General features: G+C 34.7%; 1 protein-coding gene across 1 annotated transcript in view; it reads right to left on the bottom strand.

The window, feature by feature from the left end:
* TEX10 (testis expressed 10) overlaps nucleotides 1-24,070 on the bottom strand; it is a 68,568-nt gene that overhangs the window by 9,985 nt on the left and 34,513 nt on the right. Inside the window, exons 7-12 of the mRNA XM_072727857.1 lie at nucleotides 23,375-23,510; nucleotides 21,590-21,765; nucleotides 19,857-20,034; nucleotides 15,545-15,633; nucleotides 13,476-13,609; nucleotides 359-439 (exon numbers count right to left, since the gene is read on the bottom strand). Coding sequence (XP_072583958.1) covers nucleotides 359-439; nucleotides 13,476-13,609; nucleotides 15,545-15,633; nucleotides 19,857-20,034; nucleotides 21,590-21,765; nucleotides 23,375-23,510 — 794 coding nt within the window. The remainder of the gene's footprint in view (nucleotides 1-358; nucleotides 440-13,475; nucleotides 13,610-15,544; nucleotides 15,634-19,856; nucleotides 20,035-21,589; nucleotides 21,766-23,374; nucleotides 23,511-24,070) is intronic.

Genomic DNA, 24,070 nt, shown 5'->3' with positions numbered 1-24,070 from the left:
CTTCACGGTGGAAATTAGACCCCAGTCTGGATGCTGGATTCCCAATACACCAATACCAAGTACATGTTAATTAAATCAAGAACCTAATGTAAAATTTTAAAGCCCTTCATTGCAGATATAGAAAGTAAGGTCCTAGAAAAGGGGAATTTCCCAAGATCACAGAATTAATTAGTAACAGCCAAGAAAAACATTGAGATCTCCCAGTTCTTATCACAGCATCATGCTATGAGGCCATGGGACTATTAAGCTTAAAATTCTGCACACTCACTTTCTCCTTGCCTATGGCAAACCCACTGTTAAACCAAGAATTGTCTATGTTTTTTTGAGTAGGAAAGCAAAAAAAAAAAAGTATATTTACCAAATGCTTACTGATGGCACTCTGCAGGATGTCAAAGCTCTGGCTTCGAGCAGGGATAACCAATAAACTGTGACAAACTGTCTGTCAGAAAAGGAGAAAACCAGGAACCAAATCAGGACATTTTAGATCAGAAACAAGTTCTACAGAATTTTTTTTTAACCTACTTACCCTACATATAACAGAAGATTTAACAAAAAATTACTTTGAAGATGCAAATGTCAAAGGTAAAACAATTAAGTTTCATATATGAGCTAATTTTCCAAACAATTTATTAATTAAATATTTACCAGACACTGAGGTAGTCCTACCAGGTGCCAGGCACAGGAATGAAAAGACAGAAACTCCTCTCTCACAGCTCTAAAAAAAGTAGCTTCAATCCACCAATGTAGAAACCATCTTTCTATTATTAAGTGCTAAAACAGAAAGATCTGGGCAGCCCAGGTGGCTCAGCGGTTTAGCGCCACCTTCAGCCCAGGGCGTGACCCTGAAGACCAGGAATCTGGTCCCCACATGGGGCTCCCTGTGGGGAGCCTGCTTCTCCCTCTGCCTGTGTCTCTGCCTCTCTGTCTCTCTCATGAATAAATAAAATCTTTAAAAAATAATAAAAAATAAATAAAACAAAGATCTGAGTGATGTGAATGGAGGGCTAACAGCCTTTTTTCCACTTAGTAGGAAAATGTACCATAGAAAAACAATTATGATCCAGAAAATACTAATATCCTCTTCGAATTAATTATAATGCTTCCTATTCCCCAAAGTTAAAAAGAAGAGAACAATCCACAGGAAAAGAAAAATATAAGGAAGGTGAGAGTCAAATCCTTAGTATTTTTAATTTTCTAAGTTCTCAAGGAAACAAGAGAAGGACATCAAGTCCTTCAGAGACATTATTACACAATTCCAGAAACTGATGGAGTGCGATGCCAAAAGTGAAATATGTGAAGGAATCACATGGAAAGACAAGATTGGTGGAAACAAGAATATCACTCTAGCAAGATGACAGTGAAACTAAATTTACGGGAACTGTCAACCAACCCTGAAAAATCAATAGCTTGTTGCATTATTTCTCTATAAAACCTCTTCTAAATTAATAACTACCCAGAATTTTCATATGGCAATTTTTATTTTCTTTTATCCTTGTAAGTAACAATGTAAATAATATATTTCTAATGCCATCATCCTACTTCAAAATAGGCAGTGAATATTTTTATTATCAAAAGATAAATCATATTTGATAAGGCCCATTCACTATTAAATGACCATTTAGTCTCTTCCTTTCCACCACCCCTTCCCTTCCTGAACAATTCAGTTCTAAAGCCACTGTGTGGGGCTCAATCAGGTAAACATCAGCACTAGAAGAGGCAGGAGAGCTGCAGTGATGGAGGGAAGAGAGTAACCCAGGAACCCCCAACAAGTCGGGAATTCAAATGGGGTGAGGAAAATGCCTGCATGGGAGGGGGGTGGCACCAAATGGAGATTAATTATAGACAAATTGATCAAGTAAATTATACTAAGTGTAACAGAAGCCAAGGTTTTCACCTTCAGAAGAGGCAGGTACAAGAGAAAAAGAAGACAATTAAAATGAACCCTGTGGTGTTAAATTGATGATTTCTGTCCATGACAGTCTGGGAGCACCAAGGTCCAAGAGCAATGACCACACCCCGGAGTCCTAAAGTTGGTTTCAAAATACCATTCTCCACTTAAAGAAAAACTGGGTTTCTTAAAAAAATATCTGATTGCAGGGCTGAGACAGAGAAAATAAAGTATGAATCTTGAACAATCTGCGGTACAAGAGAGTAAGGAAGTACTCAGAAAAAAATGAGCACATGTCAAAAGAACAAAAAAAGACTAAATTTTATAGTGACCCACTATAAAACAGGAAACCATACTAACACAAATAAGTAAATACAGACTAATAAAAAATGGGATATGAACAGTTTCAAAATATCTCCATAAATTATTAATTACAAAAGATAAAAAGCAAGCAGTGGAGAACTGGGCAGGCAGCACTTCATCAAGTGGGCAAATCAAGTATCTAATGGGACAAATGGAAACCACACACCACCTGACAGGATGCAAGCAAAATACCACAGCATCACTTGTGTCATATTCCTACCAAATTTGTATAGCCTGAATTTAACCATGAAGGAACATTAACCCAAATGAGAGGAAAATTTTACAAAGTAAGTGTCCCGATTTTCTTCAAAGTGTCATGGTCAACAAAACACAAGGAAAGACTGTGGAACCATACCAAATTGAAGGAGATTAAACAGACATTTCAACTAAATGCCACAAAAAATTGGGGGTGGATCCTTTTGCTCTGAAGAACATTATTGAGGGACACCTGCTGGTTCAGTGGGCAGAGCAAGTGACACTTGATCTCAGGGTGGTGAGTTCAAGCCCGTTAGGCATAAAGCTTACCTTTAAAAAAAAATTATTGGGACAACTGGCAAAACATGATTGAGGTTTGAGGATTAAATGACGATAACACATCAATCTTAATTTCCTGGTTTTGAGGACTAGATTGTGGTAATATAATGGAATGCTTGTTTCTAAGACACACAAGCTAAAGTATGGGCTATGGGCATTATGTCACAGTCTATGAAAAAAATTCTTTGTACTGTAGTTGTAGTTTTTCTCTAAGTTTGAATTTGTTTCAAGGGTAAATAAACAATATAAATACATGTATGTGCACACTCACCAACATACACATATATAGTCCTCACTCTTGCACATTACTATGTTAACAGAAACTTGCATATATCAGAACCCCGACTTTACACTGCATAGTTCCAGAATAAGCATGATAATTTGGTCCAAAGTAGAAATTAAGGGTTTTTAAAAAATATACAAAGACTTATTTTTCTTAAGGATTTATACATTTAATTTCTAGGTGGAACTATTTTTCTACCAAATTTCATCAGAATATGCACAGAACTGCCATACACCTAACACTTCTTATATTTTTATTACTGTACTAAAATGCTAAAAGAAAAAACCTGTTAAAACACTAAAATTCAGATCAAGAGATGCTTTCATTTCCTAAATAAAGTTATATCAAAGAATGTATTTACAGAATAAGTATTTCCACATACTAACAATCCATATCAGAAGAAAATGTCATTAGATTTACCTTTTGACAGATTTTACCCTTCTCATGTTGGCAGTCTCTCAACAATTATTAACCAATAATACAAAACGTAAGAAAGAGACAAGAGAGCTGGCCTCTCTTCTAGGGTTCTTTCCTTACCCCATTATTCCTTTAAGTGGGTAGGTGGGGAAACAAACTCACTTTACTCAAGCTGTCTTTATTGTAGTATTGGAAACCATGTGTTATGCAGGGTTCTTTTGTACCCCACTGCTTTTTCGGATTATCACACATGCTTAATTACTATAGTTTTATAGTAGATATCTGGTAATATAGAGCCTCCAGCTTTATGTTTATTCAACACTGTCTTGCTATTCTTGATCCTCTGCATTTCAATATAAATTTTGTAATCACCTTTTCAATTTCCACAAAAACATCTGCTCTGATTTGGATTACACTGAATTTATATATACTGTAGATTAATTTAGGGAGAGCTATTATTTTACAATATTGGAGTTTCCCAATCCATGGCATGTACTTAGCTTATCTTTAATATTTCTCAGTAAATTTTACAATTTCCACTGTCTTCAGAGGTCCTCAGTAATCCTTTGGTGAAATTCTCCTTTAATCTATATTCATGGTCTGTGTTTGTGTATCCCTATCCTAAGGTAGTGCCCTTAGAGGTCTCTAATGAGTGCCTGTGTGTCCACTGAAGCCCTAACCCACTTCCAGGACAGGAACTTTAAGCAATCATGGTTTCTTGAGCACCATGAGTCATACAAGTTACTGGTGTAGCTTTTAAGCTTCTCTTCGTTTATAGCTTAAGAATTTAGGAATGCCGGGATGGAGGGGAATCCAACATCTCTAAAGTCCCTTGAGTCTCCATTTTTTTCAGTTTAGTCCTAGAAGACAGTCAAAAGGTTGGCAGGATTTTCTGTCCTCCAATACAGGCCATTTCATAAAGCCAAATTCTTATCCTCCTGTTGGGAGAGAAAGCTCCAATGTCCTGAGGTATACTGCTAAACAAAGCTGTTAATGTACAAGGTGGAAATCTACAAGGCCAAAGAATAAACAGGAGCTATGAACAAAACAATTCCAAAGCTCAAATAGAGGGACGCCTGGGTGGCTCAGTGGTTGAGCATCTGCCTTTGGCCCAGGGCGTGATCCTGGAGTCCCTGGATCGAGTCCCACATCAGGCTCCCTGCATGGAGCCTGCCTCACCCTCTGCCTATGTCTCTCCCTCTTTCTCTATGTCTTTCATGAATGAATAAATAAAACCTTTAAAAAACAACAACAACAAAGCTCAAATAGAGCAGAGATGTTTAAGTTCTAACCAATGGGGTCTTCATAGAACATGTAGGTTTTATTCAGATGGTGCTCAGAATGAGAATATTAATTATACAGATAAATTAGCACAAGGGCAGGGTTGGTAAGCTTTTTCTGTAAAGGGCCAAATAATACATATCTTAGGCTGTGTAGGCCACATATTCTCTCACATATTCTTGTGGGGGGGGGGTTGTTTTAACAACTGAAAAAAATGTAAACACCACTCTTAGGTCCAAGGTGGTACAAAAACAGGGGCAACCTGGTTTGGGCCTATAAGCTGTAATTTGTTGATCCTTGACTCAAGCCCACTTGCTCTAATAACCACACCAACAAAACTTAAAAACAAGACTCGAGAGGATAAAGCTAATACTCAAGTAACTTGACTGCCTCCCAGAACAAAGCAAAACACTCCAGCATAATCTAACAAAAAATGTCCATTGTCCAACATGCACTCAAAACTACTAAGCATGACAAGGAACTTAAAACTGTGCTATATAGGGACACCTGGGTGGCTTAGTGATTGAGTGTCTGCCTTCAGCTCAGGGCATGATTCCTGATCAGGGGATCAAGTCCCACATCAGGCTCCCCAGGGGAAGTCGGCTTCTCCCTCTGCCTCTTTCTCTGTCTCTCTCATGAATAAATAAAATCTTTTAAAAAAAATGTGCTACATAACCAGGAGAAAAACCAATCAATATAAATGACATGAGAGAATTAGCAGATAGGAGGATGCCTGGGTAGATCAGTGGTTGAGCACCTGCCTTTGGCTCAGGTTGTGATCCCAGGGTCCTGGGATCAAGTCCCACATTGGGTTCCCTGCAGGGAGTCTGCTTCTCCCTCTGCCTATGTCTCTGCCTCTCTGTGTCTCTCATGAATAAAATCTTTAAAAAAATAAAAATATTAAATAAATAGATAAAATAAAATACCTATTATTATAAACATCTTTAAAAAAAGGAAGAGGTGCCTGGATGACTCAGTGGGTGGAGCATGTGACTCTTGATCTTAGGGTGGTAGATTCAAGCCTCATGTTCAGGGTAGAGATTACTTTAAAAAAAAAAAGTTAAAGAAAAAAGAGGAGATAAAAAATGCATTATAGAAAATTTAAAATTCACTTGGTCTTTGTTCATAAATGACACGACTATGTAGAAAATCTTTAACAATTCACAAAAAATTATTGGAACTAATAAGTAATTATAGCAAGATTACAGGATACAATGTGAATATATAAAAGTCCATTTTCCAAATATCAGCATTGAACAAATATGAATGCTCGTTATATTATTCATAAGAATATTGAATTGAATATGAAATTAAATTTACATTAGCATCTCTAAGAAGAGAAATAGATATAAACTTAAAATAGGTACAAGATCTGTATGAGGAAAACTACAAAATTCTGGTGAATGAAATCCAAGAATAAAATAAATGGGAGGTATTTCATGTTTATGGGATAGAAAGACTCAGTAATGTCAAGATGTCAGTTCTTCCCAAATTCATCCATAGACTCAATGCAAATCTAATCAAAATCCCCATAAATGATTTTGTAGATATCAACAAACTAAGTCTAAAGTTTATTTAGGAAAAAAATTAAAAAAAATAAAAAATAAAAAATAAAGTTTATTTAGGCAAAAAAAAAAAAAAAAAAAAAAAAAGGCAAAAAATCCAGGCGAAAAAACTCAGAACAGCCAACACAGTATTAAAGGAAAAGAACAAAGTTAAAGGACTGATGATATCCAACTTCATAAATTAAATTACTATAAAGCTACAGTAATCAAGATACTATAGTACTGGTGAAAGAACAAAGAGACTAACAGAACAGAATAGAGAGCTCATCAATAGACTCATAGGCAAATGATCTTTGACAATGAAGCAAAGATAGACTTTGTAACAAATGGTGCTTTAACAATCTATACGTAACTAAATCTAGACTCTTCACAAAAATTAACTCAGAATGGTAACAGACCTAAATGTAAAATGCAAAATAAAAAACCATAAATGACTTAGAAGACAACACAGGAAGTAAAACCTAAATGATCTTAAGTATGGTGATGACTTTTTAGATATAACACCAAAGGCACAATGCAGGAAAGAAATGATAAGCCGGACTTCACTGAAATTTAAAACTTCTGTTCCACAAAAGATAATGTCAAGAGTATGAAAAAATAAACCACAGATTGGGAGAAAATCTTTGCAAAACACCTATCTGATAAAGTACCGTTATCCAAAATATTTAAAGAACGCTTAAAACTCAACAATAACCCAATTAAAAAATGGGCTAAAGACTGTAATAGATAAATCACCAAAGAAGACATATGGTAAATCAACATGAAGAGATGCGCCATATCATGTATTATCAGAGAAATCAAAATTAAATAATGAGGGACTCCTGGGTGGCTCAGCGGTTGAACGTCTGCCTTCAGCTCAGGGTGTGATCCCGGGATCCAGGATTGAGTCCCACAGCAGGCTCATTGCAGGAAGCCTGCTTCTTCCTCTGCCTGTGGCTCTGCCTCTCTCTATCTATCTCTCATGAATAAATAAATAAAATCTTTAAAAAATTTTAAATAATGAGACGCTACGCACCTATTAGAGTGGCCAATATCCAAAACACTGACACCAAATGCTGGCAAAGATCTGGAGCAACAGAAACTCATTCATTGCTGGTAGAATCGCAAAATGGTACAACCACTTTGGAAGGCAGTTTGGTGTTTCTTACAAAATTAAACACTCTTACCATGTGATCCAGCAAATGCTTCCTTGGTATTTACCCAAAGGAGCTGAAAACATGTCTACACAAAAACTTACACACCTGAATGTTTATAAACCTACACAGTTTTATTCACAATTACCAAAATTTGGAAGCAACAAAGATGTTCTTCAGTTGGTGAATAGATAAACTGATATATTTAATGCACTATTAGCACTAAAAAGCAATGAGCTATGAAGCCATGAAAAAACACTGAGGAATCTTATAGAATATTACTAAGTCAAAGTAACAGCCAATCTAAAAAGGCAATATCCTATACAGTTCCAAATATATGACATTCTATAAAAGAAAAAATACAGATAGTTAAAGAAAACAAAATCAGTGGTTGTCAGGGGTTGGGGGTGTAGAAGATGAATAGGCAGAGCACAGATGATTTTAGGGCAATAAAAACACTTTGTATGAGATAATAATAGATAATATGGTATCAAACATTTGTCCAGATCCAAAAATGTATAACACCAAGAGTGAAACATGTTAACTGTAGACTTTGGGTAATTACATCGATACAGAATCATTAATTCTAACAAAAGAACCACTCTCATGGAAGATGTTGATAATGGAGGAAGCTATGAATATGAGGGGTTATACAGAGGAAATACCCATTCCTTTGCTTCAATTTTTCTGTGAACTTAGAACTCCTCAAAAAAAAAAAAAAAAAAGTCTTAAAAAAATCTTTAGGGGCTCCTGGGTGGCTCGGTCAGTTAAGCATCTGCCTTCAGCTCAGGTCATGATCCCAGGGTTTTGGGATCCAGCTGTACATCAGGCTCCCCACTCAGTGGGAGGCCTGCTTCTCCGTCTCCCTCTGCCTGCTGCCCCCTGGCTTGTGTTTTCTCTGTCAAATAAATAAATAAAACCTTAAAAAAAAAAATCTTTGTTGGATTTAAGAGCAGATTAGATAATGCAGAAAGTCCAATGACTTGAATACACAAGCATACTTTCTGAAAAGAGGGTGGAAAGGTAAAAATGTCTCAAAGGCCTACAAGGATAAGATCAAGATTCTAACACACATGTAACTGGGGTCCCAAAGGGGACCAAAACTCTTTTTTTGAAAGAATGACTGACATTTTTTCCCAACACAATAAACTATAAGCCTTAAAAAACATTCAGCAAACATCAAGCCAAAAAAAAAAAAAGATGACGACACTAAGGAATTAACACAATCAAATTGCTGAGGAAAGTGATACAAGGATGATCTTGAGAAACATGTAGGGAAAAAAACGCATGTAGAGAAAAAAAGGCATTACATACAAAAAAACAAACAATGGCCTCATATAATATCATTACACATTATATTATGGTATGAAGTGTTATAGCATAGTTTGAAGGTAGACTGTCCTTAAGAGCAAATACCTAAAAAAACATAAAACAAAGAGGCATATAGCTAATATGCCAAGGTGGAGCTAACATGGCTAAAAATACTCACCCTATGAAAACAATGAACCATGGTATCTTACTACAATAGGATACTACACAGCAATAAAAACAATGAACTACCATTTACACAATATAAATAACTTTATTTTTTAATCTATTTAAATTAAATAACATATAATATATATTAGTTTCAGAGATAGAGTTCAATGATTCATCAGTTGCATATAACACCCAGTGCTCATTACATCACATGCCCTCCTTAGCAACATAGATAACTTGAAGAGTATACTGAATAAAAAGCAAATTACTGAAAAAGATTTCACTTTTTAAAAGTTTAATACCATGAAAATCTAAACAATATAGTTTTAGAGTTATGTGCTACTATGATAAAACTGTAAAAAAGCCAAGAATATGATAAAATTTAAAACAGAATTACTCTGAAAGGAAAGAGGAAAAGCACAAAGGGGTTCAGGGGTGCCTAAGTGGCTCAGTCAGTTAAATATTTAACTTCATTTCAGCTCAGGTCATGATCTCATGGGACATGGGGATCAATCCCCATTGTCAGGAAGGGTCTATGCTCAGCACGGAGTCTGCTCAAGGATTCTCTCCTTTTACCCCTCCCACCACTTGTACATATGGTGCACACACTCTTGCTCTAAAATAAATCTTCAAAAATAAAAACTAAGGGATGCCTTTGTGGCTCAGCGGATGATCCTGGGATATGAGATCAAGTCCCACATCAGGCTCCCTGTGAGGAGCCCACTTCTCCCTCTGCCTGTGTCTTTGCCTCTCTCTCTCAGTCTGTGTCTCTCATGAATAAATAAATAAAAATAAATAAATAAAAACTAATAGAAATTAAAACTGTTCTTTTAAGATTTTATTTGAGAGTAAGAGAATGAGCAGGGGTAGAGGCAGAAGGAGAAGCAGACTCCCCACTGGGCAGGGAGCCTGACATGGGGCTCCATCCCAACCTGAGCTGAAGGCAAGATGCTTAACTAACTGAGCCACCCAGGTGCCCCAAAATGTTCTATTTCTTAAACTGGATTTATGTTATTATTCTTCAGAGCTTATCCATGTTAAAAAAAAAAAAATTCTTTTACAACCATCCAGTATTTTATAAATGATAATTAATATTAACCTTAAAACCTTTCATTGGCTCTGGAAGAGAAGTCTCCATTTGTAAAGAGTATCCCTGGAAAGAGATTCTGGTTTCTTTCCCTGTTAACTACAGTTTCCACTGTTAACAGGAAAGTCACACAATTCTTCCTTCAGTGCTCAGAAGGAATAATCACAAAAATACTAAATGAAAATGGCAAGGTCTAATGGCACCTGGGTGGTTCAGTGATTAAATGTCTGCCTTACGGCTCAGGTCATGATCCCAGGGTCCTCAGATCAAGCCCCAAGTTGGGATTCCCACTCAGCAGGGAGTCTGCTTCTCCCTCTGCCTTTCCCCCCAGTTTTGCGTGCACATGTGCACACACCCGCTCTCTCAAATAAGTAAAATCTTATAAAATAAAATAAAACAAAATGGCAAGGTTCAGATAAGTGTATAAAGTATGTTATTTTGTAAAACAAAACCAAAATAATATACTTAGTCATTTATAAAGACAGAAGATATCTGAAAGAGTACATTTAGAAACTGAGGAGGAAAAAATGGGTGTCTGAGAGGGAATGGGAAAAGACTTTTTTATTATCTTCTGTTCTGAACTGTATTTTGTGAATACCTACTAAAAAAAGTCTGACTTGGGGCACTTGGGTGGCTCAGTGGTTGAGTGCCTGCCTTTGGCTCAGGTCATGATCCTGGGGTCCTGAGAGGAGTCCCACATCAGGTTCCCTACAGGGAGCCTGCTTCTCCCTCTGCCTATGTCTCTGCCCCTCGCTGTGTATCTCTCATGAATAAATTTTTTTAAAAATCTTTAAAAATTTTTTTTTAAATTTTTAAGTTTGATTTTTTTAAAAAATACCTTTGGCCTAGGCAGATAAAACTACAAAAGAACTAAGCAATCCCACTGTCCTAATAACTTCTTCAAATGAAATAATGTAAAAATAAATTTTTACATTAAGGATGTCAAAAACTGTGTATTTCAAATATTTTTACATGAAAAGGCCAACTTAAATAACAAAATTTATCCAAAAGAAAGCTGAAATCTTCACTTAAGAACTTCAAAAACAAAAATGTGTCTTTCAGATTTTTCCTAATTATGTCTTAACATTTCAAAGACATCAACCTGGAAGTTTAATACACGTCCTTGCCAAATGTTACTTCAGAAATACAGCTGATAACATTTTCATGACAATTTTATCTTGGCTTTACACAGATGATGTGCTTATGAAAAATTTAAGTTATCAGATAAAGATTATAAAACTTGCCCAAGTAACAAAACTAGACAATGGCAAATCTATACCTGGAATAAGGAGCCCAGTAATCCCCATACAGTGCTTTCTCCAATACATAATAATGGTTTAAATAGATACAGTCAGTCCTTTAAAACTACTCTTACCAGGGCAACCTAGGTGGTTCAGTCAGTTAAGCATCTGCCTTTCTCAGGTCATGATCCCAGGGTCCTGGGATAGAGCCCAGGTTGGGCTCCCCACTCAGCAGGAAGTCTGCTTTTCCCTCTCTTTGCCCCTCCCCCTACTCAGGCTCTCTCCCTCAAAAAAAAAAAAAAAATCTTTTGAAAAATAAAATATTTTTTTAAATTAAAAAAAAAACATACTCTTAAAATTGTTGGCAAGCCTAATCCCACCACGCTAGTATTCAAGGCCTTAACCTCAAGAGACCTGTCTTAGCTCTCTTCATTTACTGTAGAGTAGATAAAATCTCAGATGCTAAACCAATTCACTATTTCTTTTCACTTTTTAAAATATAGTATTTTTGAAGAACCTACATATAAACATAGTATCAGACACCATGGCAACAAAGAGAAGATAAATGTAACTGGCATACTTAGTATTGTGATCAGAGTCAAACAAAGTCAGGTGAGAAGAACCAAAAAAAAAAAAAAAAAAAAAATAGGTTGTAACTTGAATCTGGAGACTATCCTGTTGAGAACAATGACAAAGAGGTTTTGTTTTGTTTTGTTTTTTAAAAAAACCTTTGGACTAGCAATTATAAACTATAAAAAAGATTATAGTCTTTGTCCTCACCAGAGGCTTTCTGAAGCATTAAAAGAAAATTAGCCAGCAGAGAACATAACATTAGAATTGACAAGAAAGGTTGGAAACCAAAATTAATTGAGATGACATAAGTGCATTCTTATTGGGTAAGCATTTTTCATGCAAGAAACAAAGCTGAAGAAATAATAGAAATTACTTATTATAGTAGAAATTTTTCAGAGTATCAAATCCTTAATATCAATGTTTGTGATATTTCTGCATATTTAGTTTACATATTTGCAACATATAAGACAATTTGGCCTATTAGAGTCAAAGTTCAGCCTAATAATTCCAATTTAAAACATGTAATTAATTTACAATTTAGATTTGTGATTTTGATTTTTACTATAAGCAACACCAAAACTAGGGTTACTAAGATTTATCAGAAAGTTTAATTTACTATATATTTAGTATTTACTTTAACATTTGTAAAGGTCTGTCAGAAAACTGAACTACTTGATAATTAGTGAATACATAAAAGTTATTTAAATGGTTTAAAATTTAACTAAATTTGTAAAAGGAATAAAATATAAAGTCCCATTTTAAAAGATGGCTTAAGGGATCCCTGGGTGGCGCAGCGGTTTAGTGCCTGCCTTTGGCCCAGGGCGCGATCCTGGCGACCCGGGATCAAATCCCACGTCAGGCTCCCGGTGCATGGGGCCTGCTTCTCCCTCTGCCTGTGTCTCTGCCTCTCTCTCTCTCTGTGTGACTATCATAAATAAATAAAAATTAAAAAATAAATAAATAAATAAAAATAAAAGATGGCTTAAATTGACTTCTCTTAAAAATAAGATCTGTAAGGTTGAACTTTAAAACTTAATGAAAGTCCCGGGATCGAGTCCCACGTCGGGCTCCCGGCATGGAGCCTGCTTCTCCCTCCTCCTGTCTCTGCCCTCCCTCTCTCTCTCTCTATCATAAATAAATAAATAAATCTTTAAAAAAAATGAAAATAAATAAAAAACTTAAAGTAAAGGGTTTTAAATTAACTTTAATAAACTTATGTACAAATTCTCAAGACCAAAGTAACTGCAGAATAATCTTTTGTGTTTTTTAAAAAAAATCACCTTCAACGATACCAAATCCAATTAGTCTTACTCATCCTTCAATATTCAAGTCAAATTCTCTTTTCCACAGAAACATCTATCTTATCTATTCTATACGATAAAAGAAAATAAATTTCTCTACCGTTCAAATTGCTAATTTATTCTACTCTAGTAGTGCAACTTGTAATGAAAAATACTCCTCTTTTAGAGACATAGATCTTCTATCCAAGATCATAAGCACTCTCGGAACATGGATCATGTCTGTTTATCTCTAAGAGTATCTCCTATAAGGCAATCTTAATAATATGGTAACAATTGGTGGTTGATGAACAGAGTTTTAACAATGAGATTCTTTTTTAAATGCATTATTACCTCTGTTACATCCCAGTGATGTAAAAACTGATCCAAGTCGGTAAGGTAAAGCAGCACAGGAGAAAGCTGTGTCTGGATAACATGAGGAACTCCTCGAAGGCTCTGAAGCCAAGTCAACTCCTCTTTTGAAAACCCTAATTTGGGTATAAACACAGACAATTTAAAAAACTAAACCACAAAGCAAATCATATTCTTCATATTTTTTTTTAAAAGAGACATGACATGTACCTTTAAAGGTAGGTTTAGAAAACCTGTATTCTTCTTCAAGCTTTGCTTTCTCTGAATTTCTGCATTTCATGTATTTTTAAAAAATGAATTGCTTATAATAAGAAGCAGTAAATATCATAAAATTACAAAAAGTACAAAAGCATGTGATCTTACCCAATATATGATATAGCAAGAAACAGGTTTTATCCCTCATATTAGGAAGTTTATCACTTTTACTTTAAAAAGAATGTGAAAGGCAAATGCTTTATTTTTTTTTAAATGCTTTCTCTTTAAAGGTAGGTTTAGAAAAGCAAAGCAACAAATAAAATGATATACATCTTCATACATATACTATATATTTTCTTATATAATATCCCTTCAAATTCAAATGTTTGAAAACTACTCTATCCCTCCTAAACCCTTCTGGATTTTTTTTTTTATTAATACATGTATAGTTCCTTCAACTACCCCATATAAAACAAAATTTGATTCTCTTACCACCTCTATTACACTTGGTCTGACCTACATAGACAACCTGACAGTCTCTCCTGAAAGACAATGCTCAGAATGATTAGAATACCAGCAACGTGATCTGCTTTGATGTTCAGATCCCTGTATTTCCATGACACAGCCTAAAGAATCCGATGGCCACATCACACTACTGACTCCTAACGAGCTTTTCCAAAACCACTAAACCTTCTAACTGGTACTACCATTAAAACATAAAGCCCATGCTTCTTATCTCAAATAAGCACATCCAAAAATATGAAATAAATACATTTATCTTATATGCAATATTTATCTTGCTGGATTCAGCTCATTATCAGCACTTGTCAAGTTCTTTCTAGAGTCTCATTTAACTTATCCATTAAGCATCCTAACTTCAAGTATTCAGAAAATTTCAAAGAATCTCATCTTCATCATTCAAATATAAAACACAAATGCTGAAATAGTACAATCATTTAAAACAACAGCAATTATACATCTAACTTATAACATTTCTAGATTCATCTTACTAATTTTGCTTTGAGAGCAAATGGAATATAGAAAATGGTGAATCGAAATCTGATGTACATTCCTATTGAACATTTTAAATATGTTTAAGATGGATATTCTGTTCATCAGTCTGCAATGGGGTTTGCACCTGCTATCAGAAAAAGAGTAAAGTAGGGACTCCTGGGTGGCTCAGTCAGTTAAGTGTCTGCTGTTTGGCTCAGGTCATGATCTCGGGGTCCCGGGAATGAGCCCCACATATCCCCACATCATGCTGTCAGGCTCCCTGCTCAGCGGGGAATCTGCTTCTCCCTCTCCTCCTGCTTGTGCTCTCTCTCTCTCTCAAATAAAATCTTAAAAAACTTTTTTTGAAAAAGTACATCCAGTTCACTATAAACCAGGATAATAAAGTTGAGAAATAAGACAAAGAAAGGAAAATATACTCATGTGACATTCAAATAATCCCCAGAGTACTTGTACTCTGAGAGATTTAAACATAAATCATATATATCCCTGCCTCAAGAGCCTGACAATGGAGGGTAAAATATTCCTTCAAAGATTTCCACTTGTTAGTCAATAAAAATCATTTCAAGATAAACAGATTATTTATCATCTTCAAAACTTAGACCCAAATAGATAAGACAGCAAATCTAGGGAAAATGATTTTTTTTTGTTGAAGTTCAATTTGCCAACATATAGCATATCACACAGTGGTCATCCCGTCAAGTGCCCCCCTCAGTGCCCGCCACCCGGCCCCCCAACCCCCCCGCCCACCTCCCTTTCCACTACCCCTTCCTTGTTCATTTATCTAGAGAGAATTTTCATATTAGATTTTGCCTTTCCTTAACTTGGCCGGTGAATGTCTTTACCTGTAAGTGTTGAAAATAAGAAGCTGAAATAGTCCACATCATTCATCAACCAGTCTTTAACTGAATACTTCCATCCAGAAAATGATGATCTATAATAAACAATGGGAGAATTATTACCAGATGTGACCAACTTGAAGACTCTAGAAAAATAGCACAATATATAACCATTTTTCTTTATTGAAAACAAATCTGCATTGATAATTTAAAAATCCATGGTATATATTTACTTTCATATAAGGGCTCAAGTACCATAATAAGAAAATTTTAACTTCTAAAATATTTATATTTATGTGAAGTTTTCATGAAAAAGTATAATTGGTCCATATATATGGTGTAACTTAGAAAATTTCCACACCACTTGAAAATCAGACTGTAAGGAGCCAAGATGAAGCTTTGCTTTTCAGTAGTAGGTATGGTTGCTACTTGATTTTCCTAAAGTCTTACCTTGCTTACTTAAATGAGTTAAGTTTAAACAAGCTCCAGCTTCTTACCTAACTAAACTAAAAAAGTATCTTGGTTAGGTAAAAAATATTCCATGTAGAGCTACTATACAATAATTATGTGTTTCTATACTTTGCAAAGCTGTATAACTGGGTCTGCCTCATAACAGTGCAACTCAAGTATTGGTAGGGTGCTTAAGGCATAGCTAAACGTAAAGCAGTATCTCATTAAATGAGGATTATGTGGTTCCTGCTGTGGGATCAGTTTCCGGTGATTCCTTTAAAAATTCTCTTCAAGTTAAAGCTAAAGAAAAAGACTGCCAATGTCTGCCTTAGATATGGCAAAAAAAAAAAGGGGGGGGGGTGAGGTGTGAGAATGATCAGATCAAACAAGCTGAGGCTACAAATGTTATCACAGCTACCTGAATAAATGTCTGACAAAATTAAGAGTCTCTAATTTAAGTAAAAGCACTTAATTTTTTTCTACTGTTAAAATAGTTGTATTTATATTTATTAATGTTCTTTAAATTTGGGGAGTTAAAATAATGAAAACAACCTTCCGAGTATTATTCCCACAGTAAGCAAAGGACTATTGAGGGAATATCAAAAAGATGTTATAAAAAAGCCAGAAATGCATAATGGAAAGGAGTATTAAATGGTAGTTAGAAAACAAACTAATTCGCTTTTTAATCCAGTGAAAACGGGAATCAACTGTGCCATCCAGTGGCTAAAAGAGGTAACAAATCCATTTAAGAGTCCACTTTGGACAAATGACAAGCAATATATCATACGGTCTTAAAATTATGACCATATGTACTATATAGCTAAGCCACAATACTTCTGAGAGTAAGACGGGGCAAAAGAAGTAAAATGAATCTGTTTCTGGCAGAGCAGGTCATATATTTACCACTTAAAACCCTAGCCAAATTTCTTAGTCCCAAAATTTCTCCCTTGTCAAAGATTTTTATCTAACAATGTAGACTACCTCTCCACATTTATGTCTTATGCTTCCCAATCTAGCTGTAAATAAACTAGGGGCAGAAAGGGTGAGGAATGAGCAAAGGCAAATGGAAAAATGCAAGTAAGAATGCTATGGGGGAAAAAGTCAAACTAAAAAACTGCAAGTGGACAATAAAAAAAAGTAGGTGCAGCAACTCTACACTTTTCAAAAGATAAACTGAATACCAACAGTTTTCAGCTGATGAGTTTTTCATACATGGAACAAACTAATATTCCTTGGGATTAACTCTGATAAAGACAAACACGGGTGTCAAAAACTACAAAACCTAAATTGAACCTGATCTCACAATCCAATTAATGTAACAGATAAAAATCAGAATTAAAGGAATATTTCAGAAAATCAGTCTGGCAACAGCGGACAAGATAGATAGGATATTGTAATAGTACAGGTGGAAGATTATGAAAAACAGCTGGCTAGTTTACAGCCATGATGGAGGAAAGAAAGGGATATTTGAAAAGAAAACCAAATATGAATTAACCCAATGTATGACTGAAGTAAGCAAACATTATTTTAAAATTCTGAATCTAAAAGTGAAACGATGTCATTGGCCTGAGAAAGTTGAGGAGTCCTAATTTTTTAGTATTTTTTAAAAGACAGATTGGTTTGAATGGGAATAATACATCTACAGAGATAAATAAGTCCACTAATGGACTCTGTTAAAAAGCAAAATTTAACTTGGTGGACTTTTAACTACAATGACAGTCTGTTTTTAATGATTATGAACCCCTACTATTATTTGTAAATTTATTTTCAACAGCACAAATCTCCACAAGAAAAAAGTAAACATCTGAAAACATCCTTACAAAAATTATTACGCAATGTGAATCATAATTGATGTTGATAAAAATACTAAATATAGCTTTCAAGGACAATCAATTTCAAGAAGTGTTCAAATGGTGATTTTAAATCAATTTTAAAACTGATCCTTCACAGGACACCTGGGTGGCTTAGCAGTTGAGCATCTGCCTTTGGCTCAGGGCATGATCCCAGAGTTCCTGGATCAAGTCCCAACACTGGGCTCCCTGTGAGGAGCCTGCTTCTCCCTCTGCCTATGTCTCTGCCTCTCTCTCTCTGTCTCTCATGAATAAATCTTTAAAAAACAAAGAAAAAAACCAAAAACTGATCCTTCACAAATTATATCAAAGGAACAGAGTGCCCTCTACTGGAAGTTAATAAACACAAAAACAATTTGGTAACAGAAAAAAAAAAAACATTTAATTTTTTTTTAAAAGCCTAGCATTAAATAATCGATTAGACAAGGAGCAGGATTTAAAAAAAAAAAAAAAAAAAAAAGCAGGATTTTTGTTTCCCCAAGAAAGTAAAACACGGGAAACTAATAAATGCTTAAAATACTTAAAAATAAGACCAAGCCTTTCTCTAATGCACGTGCACATAGAAGAAATGTAACACTGAATTTTCACATATAAACATGTTACAGATAGCTCTCTTTTGCTAAAAGGAAAGACGATCACCAGTTATGAACCACACTTCAGGTGACGAGATTCCAACATGTCATATACTGGTAAGTAGAGACTGTCAAGCTAAAGAAAGTCTACTAATAAAGTGAGCTACTCCTACTTAACTGGGATAGGGGACCTGTATATACAAGAAACCATAAGGAAGTTAGTCTTTAAACTCTTCAGGTACAGCCTAGATTTCTGCCTAAAACCATATTAGAGCCTGTCCATGAGCCACAATCAATAATAAGTATTACTGAATACTAAAAATATTACACCTAATGATACAAACACAGGTGTTTAAGGATACTCTGAATATCTGTAATATAAAACACCATTAATTAGTTATAAACATTTAAGAGTAAAATGATGCAACCACTATGGAATACAGTATAGCAATTCCTCAAAAAAATCAGAGGATTACCATGTAATCTAGCAATTCCACTTCTGGGTATATTAACCAAAAGAATTAAAAGCAAGGACTCAAACAGATTATTTGTATACTATGTTCAAAGTAGCATTATTCACAATAGCCAAAAGATGGAAAACAACAAGTATCCATCAATAGATAAACAAAAGGTAATATATACATACAGTGGAACATTAAGTCAGCCTTAAAAGGGAAATTCTGATAGAGTTATGCTGTGTGAAATATCCAAGACACAAAGGGACAAATATTATATGATTCAATTTATATGAAGTACCTAGAATAATCAAAAGCATGAAGGTAGAATAGTGGTTGCTAAGCGCTGGGAGTGGAGATGAGGAGTTATTGTTTTAACACATGCAGAGTTTCAGCTTGGAATGATGAAAACGTTTTGGAGATGGACAGTGTGCTAGTTGTACAACAATATGAAAATACTTGATGTCACTGTACAGTTTTAACTGTACACCTACAACTGGTTAAAATAGTTAAGTTTTATGTTATGTATACTTAACCACATGTACACACACAAAAAGAAAAAAAAAAAGATTTCAAGTGATTCCTTGTCTGAGTCTACAAACATGCTTATTTTACCAGCTGTATTAAATCTGCAGGTCCCTGAAAAGAAGTCTCACAATTCCATAACACCAAGGTTAATTTTAAGCACAGTATTCTCACCTGCCATGGAACCCATACAACATGCTTTTGATAATTTCAAATCTGTATAAATCTATACAAATACTATTATTGATAACTTCTAGCTATACAAATCACTAAAAAACTTGCAACAGTCTTATTCTAGTGAACTTACTCTAGGAATAATATCAATAGTTTTAATTGCTGCAGTAAGAGTAAATTAAGTTAGTAGCAGTATGTGATTTTAAAAGTGCTCTGTAGCTTATACATTGCCAATAAAAGGCATAGAGAAAAAGACTATACACTTAAAATACAGTTCACTTGAGGATGCTACCTCATGTGCAGTATCCCGATGAGCATAGCAGCCAAACTTGAACTGAGTCTTCCCATAATGCAGCAACGACTTAACCGAGAAAGTAAATCAGCAGGCAGACTGGGTAGAAAATATACAAGCTGGACCAGACGCTGCTGAGACTCCGCTGGGAGAACCACTACAGTGCCTTCTTGTGGATCTAGTGGGGATAGATACACATATTAAATTCAACTATAAAAGATACACAGAGATCAAATTAATAAAGCAGATTGATTACTGTGTTAAATTGAATTCCAATACATCAACTACATTTAAAAAAAATTTTATCATAAAGTATATGTACAACTTAAACTATTTTCTAAGGTAAAATAAACATAATCATTATTTAAAGACACACTTAACACACTAATAATAATTCCATAACATCCAAGTGTCATGTATGAAATAAGAACTTTGATGGGGGTAAAGGGATTGAACACAAAGTAAAACAGTAAAAATAAGCACTTTTGCTAAACAGTGGCAGTCATAATATCAACCTAATTTAAAGCAAAAGGTACCTATATATATAAGCAATACTGAAAAAACAGACTTAAAAAATATAACCCAAGAAGGTGGAAGCAAACAAAAGTCCATTACTTAAGGAATGTATAAGTGAAAGATCCATACAATGGAATACTAGTACTCACCAATAAAATATAAAGTACAGATACATGCATGCTACAACATGCATTAATTTTGAAAACAGTACATTAAGTAAAAGTAGCCAGATTCAAAAGACCCTTATTATAAAATTCCATGTTCAAAATAGGCAAATCCACAGAGAGAGAAAAGTAGATTTCTGTGCCAGGAGCTGGGGAGGATTACTAAGGGGTATAGTTTCTTTCTGGAGTGATAAAAATATTCTGGAATCAGACAGATTGCATAACTTTGGGAATATGTTAAAAACATTGAAATGTACATAAAATAGCAAATTTTATGGCATGTGAATAACTATATCTCAATAATAAAAATTATATATATGTATATATCCCAGTATGCTTTTATTAGTATTTTTGCTTAAAATATAAAATATTTCCTGGGAGGAATTAAAAAATATAAATATATGGAAGTCATACAAGATATCCATCCATTATGATTAAGTATGTAATTTGCGGCTGAAGTTCAAAGGAATTTTTTTTAAATTCCTGATCAGTTTTGAATTTGTGAACAGCAGGGGGCTGAAAAGATGATTTATGAATCCGAGAAACAATCCACAACAACTACCCTTCTAAAATTACCCTAATAAAAAATATTTACTATTGAAAATAAATTTACTATTTGAAATCTTGTTTTGGCAATTTAACCATGGTATAACCAATTTATAATTTAAAGGAAAGGCTTGGCTTGGGTCACTATCCCAGGGTCCTGGGACTGAGCCCTAGGTCAGACTCCCTGCTTCTCCATCTCCTCCTGACCCTCCTCCCTGCTTATGCTCACTCTCTGTCTCAAATGAAAGAAAGAGAAAAGGAAAGAAAAAGAAAAAGAAAGAGGGAGAGAGAGAGAAAGAAAAGGAAAAAAAAGAGAAGAGAAGAGAAAGAAAAGAAAAGAAAGAAAAGAGAAAAGAAAAGAAAAGAAAAGAAAAGAAAAGAAAAGAAAAGAAAAGAAAAGAAAAGAAAAGAAAAGAAAAGAAAAGAGGAAACCTAAAGAGTTCCCCTTAGAAACTTCCTTCCTAATTCAGGGTAGATCAATGGCTACCTACACAGTTGAACTCTTACCATAGATTCGGAGAGCAGAAGCTTGTAAACTTTTTAGTAATTCTTTATTTGCTCGTGCTGCTGCAGTATGGATGATATCAATAAGCTGTGTTGAGAGCTCAGGATTTCGGGAGCCAAGATGAGCAAGTTGCAATGGTAAACCAGCCAGCCAACGGGATAACACTTTACTACGATATCTAAGAAACACCAAAGAAGAACAAAATAAAGTATAATTTCCAAAGACAAGGGAAATAAATTTAAACAAAAAAAAAGTTTTAACTTGACTATACCAGAGTAACAAATCATCTACCAAGAAAACCACATGTACTCATTTAAACATCAGAGAGCCTACAAGAATGGCAGCATAAATTTATTCAGCTATAATATTTTCCACAATTTTACCTACTGAATTAAAAAGATCATGTAATTTAGGGTACTATCTAATTGTATGTTTATCTTAAAAACTGTATGTTTATCTTAAAAAGGGGAAAAGTGCTCAATGGTACAATTCTTTGTACCATTTACTTTAATTAATTATACTATATTAACACACTGATGTATTCAATGAAGGGTGCTCCCAGACTAAATGGCTTCGAACCTGTGTTATTTTAATTCTTCAGTATAAAGCTGACCCTTGAAAACAACATGGGTCTGAACAGCGTGGGTCCACTTATAAGCAATTTTTCTTCAATAAATCTATTTTAAAAAGTTTTTGGAGAATTGCAACAATTTGAAAACCTCAAAAAGTGCATAGCCTAGAAATACTGAAAACATTATATTCTAATTTCTTAGATGTAACTGTAATAATATATGTAACATCTAAAATATGTGTTTATCAACTGTTATCGATAATTAGTAGTTAAGTTTTAGTGTAGTCCAAAGTCACACACAGATTTCTGTGCACCAGGGGTGGAGATGTGTGGGGGAGGTGTATGTCAGTGTCCCTAACCCCTACATTCTTCAAGGGTCAACTGTACTTGTACTCAAGAAAGCTCCAGTGTCTCTATGCTCAGGTAACAGCAATCACTTTTGCTGTAGCCCAAGAGCTTAATGATTTAAGCATGACCTTTGTTGTCAGATCTGAACTTAAGTCTCAGCTCTATGTCCTATTATATTTAAGACACTCACCAACTTATATAACCTAAACTTCAGTTTCCTCCTATAAAATGAAAGTAACAGTACCTACACCTACCTCATAGTAGGAGTATGAGATTTAGATAAACTATGAAAAGCACCTTGGTTTGTACTACAGACTCAAATGTTTCAACAACTACCTATGTATGCTGAGGTATCCCACAATCCTTTTCTGCCTAAATATACATTCCTGACCATCTGAAATATACCTCAAACCCATCACATTAAAAAATTAATTCCTTAGTTCCACTCTTCGTGTTGTCCATCTCACTTGATAGCACCAAACTAAGCCAGAAACTTTCTCATCTTCTATTGTCCTCATTCCCATACCCAACATGTCCTTAAGGGCTAGTGGTTCAACTTCCATAACTTTTATAGAAAGCAAAAGAAAAGGCTGAGGCTACTATAGGTTGTTCCAATTGTCCTTAAGCTGTAAGTGAACAAGTAGAAAACAAATTCAAAGAGGCTTTTATCTGCTTGGTTATACACATAAAGATTACCGGTACTATTACGTATGCTCCTTTATACAATTTTGTTTTTTTTTTCTTATATGCAATGAAATGAGATTAAAAAATGAACTTCTCCAAAGATTTTATCACCCTATTATTTTATTTCAACAGACTATAAAAGAACTCCCCAAGAAAAAGAAAGGCAAAATAAACAAAATTTTACCTGACTTTGTAAGATCTCAGTTCTTCTTTTTGATAGATTTTACTGAAAAACTTCAGTAACAAAGTCCGAACTGGCAGGAGAAGGCCTCTCTGCTGATACAATGTATAAACTGCCTTGATGAGAGACTCTGTAGCCTCTAAAAACAAGAACAACCGCATATGAATAAAAAATGTTTCTTTACCAGCTCTAATTCCTCTAAAAGCACAGAAGCGGTTTACTTTGTTCCTATGACAAAGAAGACCCTAGTCACAAAATGGTCACTACCGAAGTCCTGTAGCAATGACCCAATATAAAAGTCAAACCAACCAGAGATTACATAAAAATTTTCTTAAGGGACAAAAAAACCTATGTAGTGATGAAAATAACCAGGATTCTTAGAAAGATGAATAAGATGGGAACAAAACAGGAAAGCTTTGTTTTTGAATGAAAACAATTAGTAAGTCATACTAATATGTAACTTCAGGCTAGAAGTAGAGACAGGCAGGATTCATTCTGGATGGATAAAAGGGAAAAGTGCTCAATTTCTAATCAAACTAGACTGAGAAATGACCTAAGAGTATTTTATCATTAGGCTCAATGGCATTTCCTCTTAACTGTATCTACCTTCTTTCACTCAAGTCTGTAATCTACTAGAAATCTTATCATGTTGCTTCACAATGGACCTACTCACTGAGAAAGAGACGCTCTGAGCCATAT

Source organism: Vulpes vulpes, chromosome 12 (assembly GCF_048418805.1).
Source record: "Vulpes vulpes isolate BD-2025 chromosome 12, VulVul3, whole genome shotgun sequence".
Classification (NCBI taxonomy): Eukaryota; Metazoa; Chordata; class Mammalia; order Carnivora; family Canidae; genus Vulpes; species Vulpes vulpes.
The sequence above is the reverse complement of the archived record's forward strand: the minus strand, read 5'-3'. Positions and strand labels throughout refer to the sequence as shown.